General features: G+C 43.7%; 1 protein-coding gene across 1 annotated transcript; it reads right to left on the reverse strand.

Moving 5' to 3' along the window:
• Positions 1-3,598: 3,598 nt before the first annotated feature.
• Positions 3,599-18,083, reverse strand: PLD4 (phospholipase D family member 4). Its single transcript, XM_040067381.2, has 11 exons — positions 18,006-18,083; positions 15,001-15,090; positions 12,594-12,832; positions 11,727-11,910; positions 11,291-11,411; positions 10,750-10,877; positions 10,379-10,579; positions 9,809-9,948; positions 6,632-6,797; positions 5,499-5,595; positions 3,599-4,223 (listed from the first exon to the last, which is right to left on the reverse strand). Exons 1-11 carry the CDS (start codon positions 18,006-18,008, stop codon positions 4,006-4,008), a joined length of 1,587 nt encoding a protein of 528 aa, XP_039923315.1. The 5' UTR covers positions 18,009-18,083; the 3' UTR covers positions 3,599-4,005.

An 18,083-nucleotide genomic window follows, 5' to 3' on the forward strand; every position in this document is an offset into this window, starting at 1 on the left:
GTCACTGGCCATGAGAGTGAAGAGATTGGTACCTGCCCCTCTGGTTCCCTCATGAGGATGTTGAAGACGCCAATGAGGTTTCCCCTCAGTCTCCTCCAGGATTAACAGACCAAGCAACTTTAGCCACTCCTCATACAGCTTCTCCTCCATACCCTTCATCATCCTTGTGGCCTCCTTTGGACGCTCTCTGATGTCTTTTTTTTTATTGTGGCACCCAAAACTCCTCACAAGACTCCAGATGAAGCTGCCCCAGTGCAGAGCAGGGCAGGATAAGCCCCTCAAATACAAAAACATTTTCCAAGGGGCTTTACTCACTAGTTCCTTGAGCAACCTGAAGTCAGCTCTCCTCCTGTCCAGAGCTGAAGTTTTGTTCTTTTCCTTCTGTCAACTGAGATTTTAAATTTCTTTGCAATCTCTGTGGCTAAGACAGCTGCAACCACCACTTCGCTCACAAGAGCCTCTCTCCAGAATGACAAGTGCAGACATGCTTCATTATAGTAGTTTTCTTATCCCGTACTTCTCCATATTCTACTTAGTACAGCAAGTAGGAAATGGGTTGTAAGTGAAGTGTACTTGGCTGTCTAACCACCTGTAGATTGAGATGTTCTTCATTTCTACATCATAGAATCACAAAACGTTAAGGGGATGGAAGGAACCTTGAAGATCATCCATCTAACCCCCTGCCATGGGCAGGGACACCTTCCACTGGCCCAGCTTACCCAGAGCCCCCTCCAGCCTGGGCTTGGGGCAGGGAGGGGGCAGCAGCTTCTGTGGGCAACCTGTGCCAGGGCCTCAGCACCCTCACAGTAAAGATTTTTTTTCCCTGTATCTCATCTAACCCTGGTTCACTTTAGAGTCATATAGAATAGAATAGAATAGAATAGAATAGAATAGAATAGAATAGAATAGAATAGAATAGAATAGAATAGTTAATTGAAAGGGGCCCACAATGATCGTTCAGTCCAAGTGCTTGACCACTTCAGGGATGACCAAAACACTGGAAGAACATTAAGGTTATTATAAAGGCATTGTCCAAATGCCTCTTGAACACTGACAGGCTTGTGGCGTTGAAAACCCCTCAAGCAAAATTTGGCTCAGTGTTTGACCACCCTCTTGGTAAGGAAATGTTTCCGAGTGTCAAGCCCGAACCTCCCCCGATGCAACTTTGAACTCTTTCCACACATCCTATCACAGGATACCAGGAAGAAAGAACTGGCACCTCCCTCTCCACTTCCCCTCCTCAGGAAGCTGCACAACCACGATCCACCCTGCAACTAAAGCTGACTTTTCTGGGCCTCTACAGAGAGCAGAGGTCTGTGAGTCAGTGCCCACAGCCCAAGAGCTATCCTCTAGAGATTGTGGTGATATTCATGGCTGTCAAGAAATTAAGTGTACCCTGATATGGCATAAAGGGTAGATGAAATGTTTTTTCAGTACCTGGGTGAAAGCAACAAAAGTATGTTTTATGTGGAGCAACTGGGAAATGTAAATCCTGGGTAATGGCAGGAAGAAATAAGAACAGATAATACTAAAGCCTTTGTTACAAGCTGGTGTCTAATGTGTGAAGCCAGGTGAGTTTGTGGTCTTGTCAGCACTCATAACCCATGGAGGCAGCTAGGTTCTGTCTTGCTGTCGTCTGCATTGCTGTTGCAGCACTGTAGCCACAAGACACTGCAGCAAACCAAGAGCTTCCAGATGCTGGTGATCCTGCTGGGAGAACAGTGCAGCAACTCCCCCTGAAAACCACTGCAGTAAAGCAGAGCCCGTTCACACACCTTGTTCACACCCCCTCATAACACAGGTGCATGGGATGAGCTGATAAGAGGGGAGTATCCACGCTCAAAACCTAAACCGGTGACTTTTTCTAGACATGAATAAAACAATACTGAGAAAAGTCTGAACAGCCTGCAGTCATGACTAGAAAATCAGAGAGTATCCTGAGTCAGAAGGGACTCACAAGGTCCAACTCCTGGCTCTACACAGTACAACCCCAAGAATCACACCGTGTCTCCAAGAGTGTAGTTCAAATGCTGCTTGATGTGACAACTTCCCTGGGGAGTCTTTCTACTGCCCAGGGAAGTGGTCTTCGCCTCTGGGTGAAGAACCTTTTCCTAATAGCCAATCTGCCCAAGGATGATGCTAATAAATGCCACTGGAGGACCCAGGTTACATTTGGTACAGTCCTTAGCTTGGAGAGATCACGACCTAAATGAAAGAGATAAGTAAAAGATTAATGTATTAGGACTATTATTAACCCTGTTTTGTAAATGGAGAATAATTGAGACTCAAAGCCTGGTTATAACTTACATGATATTCTACCTTTCTAATAGAAAACAAGTAAGTATCAAGGTATGAAGGGCTTCAAAAGTCTCCCAAGAAACCAGAGACATAATCTCAAGTTCCTCTTAGATCCAGTTCATTGTATTAATTGCAAACTCCCCCCTCACTTCCCCATATGTAGAAGAAAAGCAACAGTGATGTCAGTAGAGAAAATAGAATAGCACTCTCCTAAGTGTCTATTTTTCTTTTATAAGCCAAACCTTAACCCACCTAAGGTTTATATGGCCATTAGAAAATTCTGCCAGCTTGTCCAGAAGCTCCATGCCACTGAACAACTAATCCAGCACTGTCAGATTTGAGCTCACAAGTAGAAGGGAAAGAAGTTTTCTTATTCCTGCAATATCCTTGCCTGCCAAAACAGGAAAATACAGCTTGGAGTGCCATCTAGAGGAACACGCTCCTCTACAGAAAACTGCTTTGTGGGTTGAAGGTGTAACATCTCACAGAGATTTTCAAGCTAGCTCTTGTAAGGGGATGAGAGCACGAAAAGCACTTGCATGTTCCTCAATATTTTTGCATGTATGCGAATATTCCCAAAATTTCAGTGATATCTGCACATGTAACTACATGTCTTTAAAAACCTGCCACAGTAACAAGAAGAGTTCCTTTGTAATGATGGACAAGATACTCCAAGGAATCTTGGAAGTGTCTGAAGAGATAGCTAAGGAGCACCCTGGCAACCAAAAAATAGAACATCGATGGGGGTCACCTCTAAAAGTCTTTATTTGTCTGGGGATTTTTGTGTATGCACAGCCCTGTCACGGCTCATGGAGCTCCAGCCCAGTGTCGCTCACAGCACTCACAGCTGGAGCACATGCCCTGCTCTCCTTTCCTGTCACTTCAGAAAGTCACCCAGGGCTGAGCTCTGGTGGATACCGATGTCAGGCACCAGATGGCTCAGGGCTGTGGTCCCTGAGTGACTGCGGGAGGAAAGGCAGACCAGGAGGAGTGGGGAGGCTCTCCAAGCACTGCCCACAATGCTCTAGATGCTCTAGACACAACAGCAGCCATGTAGCAGCTTTGCCCTGCTTCCCCATCCTGTTTGCTGCACAAAACCGACACCCAGACATCCAAACATCCCCAGACACTTGGGGTTCCAGGGCAGATGAGTTGGAAACTGGCCCCAAGGTTTAAATCCCAGGCATTTATCTTTAGCAGCTAGCCTCAACACTTAGAAATAGGTATTTCCCTGTATCTCTAATTTCTAAACACTTTTAAAAACCCGCCCTTACTATTGTAGGTGATTTTATACATGGTTAAGGTGGCCAGGAGTTTATTTAAAATGTTTAAACACATGCAAGCAAACACTATTAATGGAACATTTAGGTTGAAATATATAGTTTCCAAAGATAAAATAACATGGCAATAATGATCTGTGTCTCTGATGCTTGCTTTAATGCCAGACAGCTTGTCATACAACACTGTATGCATTTCATTAAGTCTGTGATGAGGTAATCACACACACACACAAAAAAAAATCAGACTTCACACATTGACTAATGGTTCTGCAGGTAGAGTCAACTATCAGAAATTCTCATGTCATCAATGTGGGTGCCACGAGGAAGTGATTTCTCTGACAAAGGCAAAAAGAAGAGAGTTCCTTGATTTGCACATGAACATGATTCAGATACTTTTTTTTGTTTGTTTCTGGTTTAAATGTACATTTCAATTCACTTCAGGGTCTGCCTCCCAGTTACAGTCTTTCTGTCCCTGCACATCTTCCAGATTCACCGCGTATTTGGAATTCCAGTCTCGCTCAAAAAGATTTTTCAACTGTTCCTGGACAGGTTGTTGCCTTCTTTGCAGATTGGTCGAATTCTGTTTGATAATTAGTCCCACACCAGCTGTATCAGTGAAGTAGTTTTCTGACCAATTGGAAGTCCCTATGCAATGGAAAAGTAGCTGATTAGAAAACATTCATTTCCCAGTGTTCTGTTTGATCTCTGGGCTCTGATGATTTGCTCTATGAGTGTAAATCTCATTAGGACCAAAGAGGCAGCAAAAATCAGGTCACTTCCTTCTTATGCCAGACCTCAGGTTTTGAAAACTTGCTATTAACTGCAACACTGAAGGTTCATAACCTTCTGATTTGTTGCGGCCCGTGACAGAATGCACAAGTCTACTCATAAACATGGTAATAAAGTGCAGTATTTGAGTATTAAGAGGGGTAAAAGCCAGTGCTTGACATAGGTTTCTATGTTTAAAGAAGAAAGTCTTTAATGGATTTAATTCTCTTCACTTGTTAAACAAAAGGAGAAACTGGACTCTTGATCGATAAACCCTTGGGAGCTGTTCTGAGCTTGACATGCAAAGCCTGCTTCTAAACCAGGCAAAGCTGGGAATCTAGGTGCAGACATTGTCTAGGGCTCTCTCCAAAGCTACCTCAATTCAGAAGGTCAAGCACTGTGAAAAATACACATTTTATCTCTTACACATTTCCCCTCATGATCACCTTAGCCAGAAAAATCTGTCAATTCCAGAAGGTGCTTAGGCATGAAAACAAATTATCTGCATATATGCCTTCAAGTATAAAACAAGTTATTAAAGTATTGAAGACAATTGGAGCTGTAAACCCTCAGCCAGCTGGAAGATCAGGCTCTTTGCTGGTGTGTATTTCTGTGAGGATGAGCTGGCTGAAATGACAGAGCACTTTCACATCCCCCTTTTTGAGGGTTCCTAATAAAAGTGAATTGTAAACACCATCCCAGCTTTCAGGAACAGCGCACAGTTGACATTACCGTTTTCTCATTTTCTTTCCTAGAGTTCTGTTTAACAGACAGGGCATGGAATTAGTTCCTCCCAGCAGTTCCTTTTTATTAAAGCATGGTAATGTTACATACTGGAACACCAGCTATCCGTGTGTCATTCTGAGCACACAGGCTGTGGAATCCCCACTGTGCTTGTCACAGGCTGTGCACTCAGCCTTGTCGTGCTCTGTTCCTAATGGTTCACAGTCATGTGAAATAATCTCTTATTGAGCTTGACCTACATTAGTGTCTCCCCTTCACATCTGTACTTCTTTACCTTGGACAGACTTTGGTATTCTTTGGTCATATGGCAAAATGAGGTATTTGTTGGTATTGCAGCTGATCCTATCTCAGTCTCAATCCAGTAGATCTGGAGATACTGTTAAGCATTTGGAATAATGGCATACATACCGATGTAGGCTACTTTATCAGTGACCATGTATTTGTTGTGATTCACTCTGCCATGAGGAATGTTTGTGTGATTCAGAACAGGAACAATGAAGAGTTTCTGGAGGGAGAGAAATTAAAAATATTTACCCAAATACTAGAGTGAGGAACAGACTTCATGACTGGACAGTGCATGTTTTCTGTAGTTTCAAAGAACAGAATAGTATAGGAAGAAGAGAAGAGAACATACCACACTTTGTTATTGAATAGACCCTAGAAGAGATTTTACTCCTTTCCAAGAAAACTCGCAAATAATACTTCCACTATACATAAAAACTGGATAAGCAATTGAGATCAGATACAGATAATGTTTGCCTCACAATGTTCCATTAGTGGCACAGCTATTATCATTACAGGGCAGACAATTAAATGCAGTTTAGGCAGCTGTTTAATAGGTCTGCATTTACCACTGATTGCTGCTCTTATTTTGTGCGAGAATGGGCTGATCACAGACATGAGGGGTACTGCAGGCAACTACAATGCCTAACTTTTTATGTTAACTCTTACCAAAATCTACATTTCCCTTTTTATTTTTTTTTTAATTTTTTTACTGGAACCCACTCCTCCTTCTGTGATATCTCTCTGTTGTGATTACTGCATCATTGGGACCATCCACACCATCCCCACTCCACTTGATGCATTCCAGCGTAATGCCTGTGGCATGCATGCAATATTTGGTGTTCAAGAATGGATTTATTTGTATAGGCAGACAGCAGAGCTCTCACCTTTAAAAAACTGACAGCAATTAGACTGATCCAACATATTCCATGCAGGAAAAGGTCTCTGAGAGGAGCACTAAGTTATCATATAAACTGTTACTGTCATGGTGCTCAGCAAAAGCAACTGCCTGGATAATGTCTCAAGTGCCACAGCCAGGCACATACCTGATATCACTAGTAGCATGAAATAGCTGCTTCCTCAAAGATTACATACTGGGCCTTATTTTCACAAAAATGGGAAGTAGTCACTGCAAAACCAAACAACCTGCTTCTCTGAAAGCTAATATTAGTACACACAAACAGCAACTTAGTCTCAAAAATCAGTGTGAGGGCCATATCCTCGAGCTGTCTGTCCAAAATCAGGTTTATTATCCATACCACGTCGACACTGATGTGGGCATGTGGGTTGTTGAGAGCACGCAGGGACCTCAGGAAGTGGAGCATGGCTGGGTCAGTGTATGCCCAGCAGCTGACCAGAAGCCGGACTTGCACTCTGTGGTTGAAAGCTGCACGTCTCAGGGCATTGTCAATGGCTGGCCAGTATCTGCAGAAAAGGAGGTGAGTCCAAAAAGGGATATATTTTTTTTTTTTTAAACAGTTCACCAGAAAGCTGTGACGTTAAACTGAGACTATGAGTGATGATGCACAGATGGGATTCCTGATGTTTGGTAAGTGAAGCACTTGTGGCTTTCCTGGAGGTACAGAAAGGGTTTCTGCCTTCTACCAAGTCTGTTCTTTTCACAGAATGTGTTTTGAGACCTCCGGACTCTGCCAAATTGGGGTGAAATTCATCCAAAAGTTTAAAGCTTAGTAAAGTGCCCATACACAGATACACACACAGCACAGTGCCACCATGCTCATCTCCTTAGGAAACTAAAGATAACAACAGCAACTCCAGGGCAAAGCCAGTTCATACAGCACAGAGCAAAAAGGGCATTGCAGAGCCCAGAGGAAAGTCTAAGAACCGTTTTGCAGAGTATGGCTTTTTCAGGTCCCTGGAGATTGTTTCCAGTGTCTGCAGTGGTCCTGTGCCATCAGCCAGCGTGGGCAGACTCTATCCCTCCACAGCCCTCCCTGTCCTCATTGTGTGTGCCCAAGGTGATGGACACAGCTGTGCTCTCCATGTTCCCTGAACATGGGAAAATGCATTTTCCTGACACTTGTGTTAGCTGTAGCTATGGGGAACATTTTCAACATGCTTCACCCAGCTATACAACACAAAGAGCTGCACAATGTGCATCCCAGGGCTGGAACTCCAAACACCACACGGCATTTTCATTCCATAGATCCTAACAAATGCTGCACGGAGGGAGACGGGCATGTTTAGTGCAGATTGGAGGGCTGATACAGAGAGAGGTCCAGCATTTGCTCACAGTCCCATGAGCAATGATGAATTAATTTGCCTAACTTAATCCTTTTGGTCTTATGTACAAAGGCCTGAATTCTCTAATCCTCCCCCGTGCAACGTCCTATTGCGATCAATGGCCTGGCCACGTGCTCTGAGGCTCAGGCTTGACTTATAGATCCTGAAAAGCTTGGAAAATCATGCTATTTGAAATGCAATTTTTGAATGGTTTCAATTTTTAAAATATATCAGTTGCTAGTTGATTAACACTCAGGCATTAGACAGCAGCTTTGTTCCCTCTGCCTCAGCTGCTGGAGGAACCTAACCTGAACTAATCAGCTTCAATTCATGGCACTACAGCTGGTTGCTGTGGAGATAGCCCGAGGCCCTGTGCCGCTTTCCCTGGGCTTTTCAAACTCTTGTTTGCATCTGATCAGCCCTAGATGTCACAAACTGTGGATTAAACCTTCAGATGAAGAATAAGGAGTATTAATGCACTCAATCCTAAGGGGGAAAGAGACTTTCTGGGAATTTACTCTTGGCTAAAATCAGAAGATGAGAAACCCAGAGACTCAACTATACTACACAGAAACCAAAAATCCTCTGAGCTGTTTGATTTATTAAATATTTCCTCCAAGTAGAAGCTAGTCTCAAGATTTTGTTTCTTGGACAGTAGAATTATCTGTGTCTCTGCATTATCCTAAAATCTTCCCCTAACACACCTATGCCACTCTGAACAACAGAGGCTTTACACAGTTGTGACAGAGGACGTAATGCATGATCATTCTGGCTAAATGGCATCCTAGATCTTACCTTATTCAACAAGCCATATTGTACATAATTCTTTCACTTGAACTTTCTCAGACTATTTAGATGGTTGGAAAACACAGAAATGTTGTAAGCAGATAATTCAGAGCATTTGGTTGCATGCAAATATCCTAATTCAAGCATATCTAAGAGGATTTGGGAGTCTTAGTGCTGCCCCATGACTGACTGACTTTCTGTGCTACTCAGGTTTGGGTTCATGTGCAGGGTCTGCATAGTTCTGCTGTGACCTTGGGCAATGTCTGGGACCATGGCAGTGGTTCCACAGGCAGGCTCAGGCCAGGCTGGATGGGGCTTTGAGCAGCCTGGTCTAGTGAAAAGGTGTCCCTGCCCATGGCACAGGAGGGGAGGAACGAGATGGTCTGTGAGCCAAACCATTCTATGATTCTGTGATTACCCCTGATCACCACTATCACCTTCTTTCTGAAGCTGCTGCTGGAACTTGGATGGAACTATTGAAAACAAAACAAAACCAACAAACAACAACAATGAAAACCCCAACAACAACAACAACAACAACAAGAAAACAACACCAACCCACAAACAAACAAAACAAACCAGAAGTTTCTTTTAGAGGTTGTTTCAGCCCTCACTGGAAAGGTCAGGGCAGTCAAGAACCACCCTCTAAATTATGGGTCAAGTTCATCAAGCAGGAAATAGAGCAGCAAGTCAAGACTCTTCAGAAGCAGAGAACAGCAAGAAAGAAAAATGGGAGCAAGAAAGGAGAGCATAGCAATGTTTTCTCTGAAATATCTCATGTCAGATATGTTTCTGGTGTTCCCTTTCCTCTCTCTATTCATAAAGCTGCTGTGTTGAATTTTGGAGGATGCTGGACCTGACTGTCTCTAGTATGGCATTTCACAGCTTGCCTGCTGTGTGTAGAGCACAGGGGCCTGCTCTAAAACACCAGCAATGCACACAGGTACTGGATATCATCCTTCCTGCAGCGTCAGAACTGGAATCACAGAATCCTAGAATTGTTAAGTTCTAGAAAATACCTTTAAGATCATCAAGTCCAGCTCTCAGCCCAGCACCAGCCCCATGTTCACCACTAAACCACGTGCTCAAGTGCCATATCAACAGATTTTTTACACACTTCCAGGGATGGTGACTCCACCACTTCCCTGGGTAGTCTGTTCTAATACTTGGCAACTCTTTCCATTAATTTCTTTTTCCTAATATCCAATCTAAACCTCCCCTGGCACAACTTTTCCATTTCCTCTCATCCAGTGTCTTGGTACCTGAGAGTCATGGGGATGGTTGTGAATGCAGAGCAAAGCCTCAGTTCTCTCCACTCTGACTATTTTCATTACAGAAGGAGGGGAATCATATATTTTTTCTTTAAATAGTATAAGTAACTGATTTGCTCAGGATTAAAATCATACCTTTTTGGTCTAATAAAGCGGCTGGTAGGGAAATATTCCATAACAGAAACGTAGACAAACCTCTGTGCCTGACTGATAATACTGAGTATAGCATAGAGGTCATGGGTGCGACCTTCTGGACAAAATGCTGGAGGGGAAGCCTGTAAAAAAAACCCCAAAACACATGTAGATCAGTGATTTTATTTTTTTTTTTTCCCTCTCTCAGGTTGCAACTCATTTATATTTAGATCTGTCTAGTTTTCATTAAAATAGCACTTGAGATGGACCACCATCTTCCCTTATACCTTCCATATCCTGCTGGGTCAGATGCTTTACCTTTCTTCCCTGATTTGGGGGTTTCAGTTACTATATTGAGCTTACAGGTGATCTGAAGAGACCTGCACACTGTTCCTGCCATACAATTTGACAGCTAATGCTGGGTTTATTCCTATTCTTTGAATAGTTCCAGAGAAACCTATGAAACAAATTATTATCTGGAACACAAGCAACTGAGGAGGGCTGCTGACAAAACTTTCCTGCTCAGTCCTTAAACAATTTATAGTCTTTCATGTTATTTTCAAACATACTTACAGAAAAATAGGTTTCTGTCAAGACTCCATTAAATTCTACTTCCAGAGGCTGATGATTGTTAATGTGGGTAGAATAATTAAGAGGCCAAGGGAATGGGATGGTAGCATTAGGATATCCAACATCCCAGTAGGTACTAAATGTTTTCCAGAGGTCTTTGGCCAAACAGCTGCAGTTGTACATCACGGCACCAAACTCTTTCACCTGCAGAGAGAGCAAGCTGTGTCACAGCCCCACAAGGAGCCACCTCCAGGGGTTTCTTTGCTGATTCTTCTGCTCTGACAATATTTTACATAATTACAATTTTTTTCTCTGTTATCTGCTAGGACATGAATTTTCCCCCAGATTTTTGAATATGCAGCAGCAGAGGTTACCTGAGATAAAGATCTCCAGTCCATGTTTGCACTACCAATATATATGTGTTTCATGTCTACTATCCAGAATTTGCTGTGCAATACTCCTCCTGTCAAACGTCCAAAATCAATCTTTTTCACATGAGCCCCTGAAGAAAGATGGGGAGGCGGAAAAGGAGTTTAGATACAGCATGGAGATGGTTCCTCAGCAGCCAGAACACATCTGCATGTCTGGCTCTTGCAGGCAGTAACAACTACCAAAATTCACAAGCACTCATTCCTGGGAACACAGTAACTTGAAGGGGAAAAAAAAAAAAAAAAAAAAAAAAAAAAAAAAAAAAAAAAAAAAAAAAAAAAGGTAAGTTTTTAGAAACTCCTAAAGAGCATGGCAGCACAGAAAGAAAGCATGAACTAATGAGCAAATGAGCAGATGGTTCCTGTCCTTCTTGTCCTATGAACCCATGTAAGCACCACACCACAACAGGCCTTGGAGACCAGTTTCCCCCAGATGCCTTTTTGCAATACAGAAGCTCTCAGTGGATCACTGAAGGGAAATAATTACCTTTTTCCTCCAAAAGCTCAAGGTCCGTTGATTTTGTAGCCAGAGTTGGTGAACTTGCTGCAATATACAAAGAGACATTCTCTGCGAGTAACCTCTCGAACCTCTGCAGAATATCTTCACCCTGTGTGGTACATTGCTATTTTTTATATTTTGTTACAGAAGGTGTAGTAAGATATATGCAAGTGCAGTGTTACTAATGCTTACTCCCTTTGAAGAACCCCAGCACAAGGAAGGTCAGAAATTGCACCTGTTTCAGTCTAACTTGAATGAAGGAGGAAAGTTGGGCTGTTGCTTCAGAACAGCATGGAAAACCTTCCGGGATTTGCAGGAGGAGTCGAGCAATGTCTCTGGGAGACAGACCACACAGCCAACCTGCCCTCTGCCACAAGTACATGAGGAAAAAAACCCACGGACATGCTTGTTGATTTTACATTACCTGCCTGGAAGAGGAGTCATTGACACCGATATCCTTCCCAGTAAGAGACCAATAGTAAGAAGCCACATGAACTTTTTCCTGCGCTAGATCAAGCAGTCTCATCCAGGCTTGGTACAAGGGTTTGGCTGCAGTGCTGTTTATCTCAAATGGTAGGTCATAAGGAACATTTTCCACAAGTTCAAAGCTGCAATGGTAATTTTGTATTGTGAAGCAAGTGACTGTGACCCCAAGAGGACACCAAACACCCTTCAGGCCGTACAGTTGGCCATGCTGGGTGTCAGCCTCCACAGCAAACAAGATGAGCTGGACAAACAGGCTGGGAGTGCTCTCTACCCCTAATTTTTATAGCCAGGTTTATACTGTTGTACAGTGTGCCTCCCAAATTTCAGCAGAATGGCTTCTCAGCAGCCATTCTGAGCTTTTTATTTTACCATGCCTAAGATACGGAGAAAAGCGAACTCCCATAGTTGGATGTTGCTTGGGTACCCTCTTCACCCTCTCCCAGCACAGACATTCCCTGCCCCTCCAGCCTCTGAAAAAGGCTGCTCTGCCAGCTGGTCACTCTGCTGCTTCCCAGTGCTGCCACAAAAGGAGGGCGGCTGGAGGTGGCGCAGGAGTAACCGAGCTGAGGTGGACGCACAAGCACAGGGAGAGGAGCTGTGACACTGCCCCACTGCCCCTCACAGCAGGCAGCTACCAATTACCCAGTGCCTAACACCTAAACACACCCCCACTCTTCCCAAATGAGGGGTGCTTCATCACTTATGATCCAGTGGGAAGAGAACAAAACCCATGCTGATATTATCGGACTGTAACTATTTCTCCATCTGGTGATGACTTCTCCAAGTGCCATATAATCTGACTCACCCGCAAGAGTCATTGCATCCGTTGATGCCTTCCACAGTTACTGTGGTTCTTGGGAGATCTCCATAGAGTCCTTCTTCCTCTGGGAGATGTCTGTAGGGTCCTTCTTCCTCCTCCACCTTTCTGTAAATGCTGACAACTGCTACGACTTCTCCGTTAGCATCAGCTGTGCTGTCCACGCTCATGAAGTAAACAGCCATCAGGACAAGACCAAGCGTCAAAATTGCCCCTAAGATTAGAAACTAGAACAGAACCCATGGAGGAGAAGATTTAGGTGATCACCAAGACACTGATGCCCCAGCTAATGGATGACCACTTGTGCAGGTGAATAAATAACAATCTTTGAATAGGAGATCTGCTTGTAGCTACTGCCAGACAGTGCTGAGAGTGGGGAACAACTGTTCAAGGTCTGCTTGAACAGGGCCCTGAGCAACTCGATCTAGCTGAAGATGTCCCTTCTCTCTCCAGGGGGGTTGGACCAGATGACTTTTAAAAAGTCCCCTTAACCTCAAATGAGGTGCAGTGAAAAGGACCAAAACTTGCCAAAATTATTCACATTGAAACCCCAAAATCAGGGAAGAAAGGTAAAAAAAGAGACAGGAGAAGAAATTAAAGAAATGAAATGCTAGGGGGGGAAAAAAAATAAAAAAATCTGAAACTAAGTGAAAACAATAAAAGCCAATGGGATGACATGATGTACAGGGAAATGGACCAAAGCTTGCCCAGTTAATCCTCATTGAAATGGAAAGATTTCATTCATTTCAGGAAAGGGAATGAAATCTTGAAATCAGAGAACCAAGTGAAACAAATACTCTGGAAAGGAGGTATGGTCAAATAAAGTGCAATTGAGGGGGAAAAAGAATTGGAAATTGATTGGCGCTGGTTTATGTGAAGACTGTTATTTTAGTTCCATTTTTTGGTTTGATTTTTTTGTGCTAATGTATCAATCCTTTGTTTTTTTCCCAAATTTTATGATTAACTTGACATTGATTAGCTTTATTTTAGCACAGGACCAATGGATGTTCAACAAAATTTCTACCAATATCAAAATAAGGAAATTCCTAACACAAGACTAACTGTGGGATTAAGCCAAGCATTACCATAAAAAGGAAGCTGTCAGGGGAGAAAAAATAATTCAGAAAGTGTCAGAGGCAGAAAGACATTTTGTGGTTTCTGAACATGTTTTGGTTTTGTCTTAAACCTCTCTTAACTGAAACTACACAAATTTCATTTATCCTTGTGGACAGTATTCCCATGTCATTCTAGTGTGGTGAGTTAGTTTCATTTCCCTTTTGCTGCACTTCCATTTTTTCCTTGAATGTAGATGGAAAAAAAAATAATAATAATAAAAATAATATATAAATGAAAGTAGCCTGGTTATCTGGTAACTTCAGATGTGCTGTCCAGCTACTCATATGCTGAAAATTATAGCACCAGGCTCTAAATGCTGCCCTGTACCGAGCAGGAAAAGACAACCAGGCACACATGCAGGTCTATTTCCCCCCAGTAATTATCATGCCTGGCTCCCCATGGCAATTCTTGGGAGCTGGAACCATCCACCAGCCTGTGATAGGCAACGTGCACTTCAGAGCTGAGCTTCTGAGCTTCCAGACAGGAGAATCAAGCCTGGGGGTGGTCATGAGGCTGTCGTCATAAATCTGAGTTCCCAAAAGGGCACATGGGAAAACCGCACAGAAACCACTTGCCTCTGAAAGTTTCTGTTTCAGTTTCTATGTGGATAAAGATTCTTGCTTTTAGTTTTCTCTGCTTTTCTCAAAATATACAGTGATGACATTAATTTCAGGCAGTGATTTGAATGAAATAATAACTTTTTAAGCTATCTTCCTAAATTTTTGCCCTCTGGCTTTTTCTCCACCTCACCACATAAAAAATTCTCATCCATTTTTTAACGGTTCTGCATTTCATCACATAAACATGTTAGCAAGACTTGAACAGGTTTTAGAAGACATTTCTAAGGTAAGAAATCTATTTTGAAATCACATCATGGCTATCACCATGCTACACACTGTGATGTCCAGGTACTCTGGGCATCTGAATAAATGAATGAGTAAATGAATGAATAAATGAATGAATAAATGAATGAATAAATGAATGAATAAATGCTGTGCCAGTGGTGGAAGTGTGGCTGTTTGGATGAGCATGGTTTCCCTCTCCCGAGCCAGACAGAGCTGCAGGATTTATCTCCACATTACTCCCTCTGGGCAAGGTTTGATCAGTCTACCGGATAAATCAATGAGGGTTTTGTCCCTCACTTGTTTACAAATAGGATTGAAACCTACACAGATTTCTAAAATGGCCAATAAAATCATTCTTAACCTGTTATTTCTTTTCACAAATGTCAGCCCAATCTCAGCTCTTGTAAGCAAATGTGGTGTAGCCCAATAATTACCGTTTTGACGACTTTTTGATTGTTCACGCCTAATTTCATGTTGGAGGACTCATTAAACATCAGGGATGTTTTTAATGCTTTTTTCACAATCTGAAAAACAGAAATGCATGCAAGGGGAAAAATAAAGCTTTATGACAACATTTGTGTACAGCCAATTACAGACAAAAAGTGCAGGTTACTGCCACTGCTTTACACAGTGCTCTGAGATTTGAGCAGGCATCTGTGCAACATCTCCCTGTATTATGGGTCTTGAGTGACATTAACAGATTCCAAAGTGACAGAGAGACATGTCCCCGCAGTTTTTCCCCAGCGCTGTCTACACACAAAAATCCCTGCAGTAATTAATGTGTAAACAACTGCATCGCTGCCTCTTCCAGCCGTTCTTCAACACCCGCTTTTGTCCTGTTGCAAGTGAACATATTTGCCAACAAGCAGTAATTAAATGGAGAAGCAGTGGGTGATAGTGTGCAGCATCAGTCTCATCCTGCGTGTGACTCTGTCAGGCTTCTGCTCTCTTCCTGTGCCTGTGAGTTGTCTTCAATGCCAGTGTCTCTTCCAGGAGTGACTCTGTTAAGGGGACAGGGACCAGGCTGAAAAACAAACTCCCCTTCTCCCCTGTTGCAGTCATGACTCTAAAAAATAAGTTATCTTATTTTCCTTCTCGGGCAGTATTTCTCCAATCTTGTGTTGCCATCAGCAGAGCAACCATAACAGCAAATACCAAAATATGCCAATATGACAGCAGATGGCCAGACAGGGGGAGTTGGCACTTGCCTATTTTACCTTCTCAGAAACTCGACACATGCCCAGTGGGTCATGAATCGTCCCTGCATTGGCAGTGGTGAATTTACCCCACAGGAGCTTGATGACACTTTCCATTCTCAGAAGGAAGAAGCAGATCCTGGGATACAGCAGATCTCAGAAGGTGCTACCAGATGATACCAGCACGTGTCCAGTCTCTGGACAACTGCTTCTGACCCCTGAGGCACTGGGCATTTGTAGGCTGGAGGATGAACCTGCTGCAGTGGTGTTGGATGTGGAGTTGCCCTGTGGGTGGCCATACTCAAGTTTTACGCAGGAATGATCCTGCCAGACTTGTCCCGTCCATCTTGCCCTGTGTTCACAGCTGTTGTCACCTGAACTGGGTGGGCTTATGGTGCCTGCCCTCCCCCAGTAGTAGAGCAGCATGCCTGTACATGTTCCCTGCTGCTTCCAGCTCCTGCCACCCCCCCTTTCTGTGTGGATGCTGTGGCTGCAGGGAACAGGCAGGGTCTGGACACTGCCCAGACACAGCCCCAAAGCCTCCTGAGGGACTCGACCCACAGGTACTGGTGGGGCTGAACCAAAGAGGTGGAGGATATCTTGGAAGACAAGGGAGGTGTGTCTGAAGCAGTGACTTTGGGAGTGCACAGAGGGGTGTGGAAAGGGAGGGCCTGTGGCAAAAGAGCAGACAAGAGAGAATGACAAAGATGGAAAAGGTGGAGAGGGAAGAAAAGGTACAAACATTCCGGCTTAAAAGCATACTGGAGCTGCATAGAAGACAGCCATGCTTCCATTTCAGGACCTGCTTGTTGTTATCAGCTGTAATCACTACAGCAGGGCCCACTTCCCAAAGCAGTTTTACTCACACTTTTCAGTGTCACTTCCTTTTGCTGCCCCAGGCTCAGCTGCAAGCTTTTACACTAGAAATAGTTACAAATGCTGGCAGGTAAACATCCGTTCTCCCAGCCCTGGAGAAATGGGGCAGCTGCCAGCAGTGAAGGGCAGCTGGCCACTCCCATAGCTCTGAAATCCCAGTTCATGTTTTTAGCACGATATAAAGTCCCACTGTCTTACCCCAAAGAGCTGACAGCCCAAGCAGATGGGGGGATATAACCCACCACAGAGAGAAAGGTGTGTGATAGCAACACACATGAGAGGAAGTGGTCACATTCCAAGCCAGAAGTCTTAGTGGGAAGAAAGGGAAGAGAGAGCAAGAGTGAAGATGTGAAAGAGTTGGGTAGGAGAGTGAGGCAAAGGTATTTCAAAGGAGGAGGAGGAGAAAGGCATCTGACAAACAGCAGCAGCCCTTCAGGCTGGGCCAGGAGAGTGCACTGGGGCTGCAGGTCACACGCCACAGCTTTGGCACAGCTGTCCCAATCAGCTGGGCTGGCCAGGAACAAAGAGCCACCATGGATGCTTCTCATCACAGAACTGGAGCTGAGAGCTGTTGCCTTGTCCCTCTGGCTCCCGAAGTCCTATCTGGTGACCCAGGCAATGTCTTGGTAAGGAACTGCAGGTCTCAGTGCTCTCAGAGCGTGTGATGGCCTCGGATGGATGGAGCTTACCAGAAACAACTTGTTTCACTTCTCTTTTTTCAGCAACAGTCACAAAATGTCTTCAAAAAGGAGCGTTTTTAAAATATGAAGGTGAAGAGCTTTCATATGTGCTGTGATAGAATCATCTACCATTCTGTTCAAACAAAGCCCTTCTTGATGTTTTTGACTGGTGATAGGTTGGAGTCCCACCTGCTGTACAGAAGTCATGAGAACTGCTCTAAAACAGTTTAATTTTCAAGAAGGGAAACATCACAGAGGCAACCAGAATTCCTAAGAATTATATTGTAGCTACTCAGCAATTAACTACATCTCCCTCGAAGCTTTCAGGGCTCTACCAGCTGCCAGTTTCAATGACTGAAGTTCATCCAAGAGCAATAAATATAAGTACTTAGCATTGCTTCACGGGGTGGGACACCAGCTAATGCCAGTCTGCTGGGTACCCACAGGACACTGCTGTTTATAACATTAAGGTTGCTTTCTCCTTGCTTCCAAAATACCTCTTTGGTACATCTTTCCTCCACCAGCAACAATATGTGTCAGACTTTGAGTTTCAAACGCACAAATGTGATTTTTTTTACTATACCAAATCCTCTCCTGGAGCTGTTTGAAGTTCCTCAGACGGACAAGGTGCATTCATCTCTCCATGGCCAACCCCAGCTCCCTCAAGACCATGACAAATGTACTTACCATCCTGGAAGGTCTCCTCCTGCGTGGATGTCCCACTGCACTCTGAAGTTACTCCCAGCCTTATGTACAAGAGGCAGT

Source organism: Hirundo rustica, chromosome 6 (assembly GCF_015227805.2).
Source record: "Hirundo rustica isolate bHirRus1 chromosome 6, bHirRus1.pri.v3, whole genome shotgun sequence".
NCBI lineage: Eukaryota > Metazoa > Chordata > Aves > Passeriformes > Hirundinidae > Hirundo > Hirundo rustica.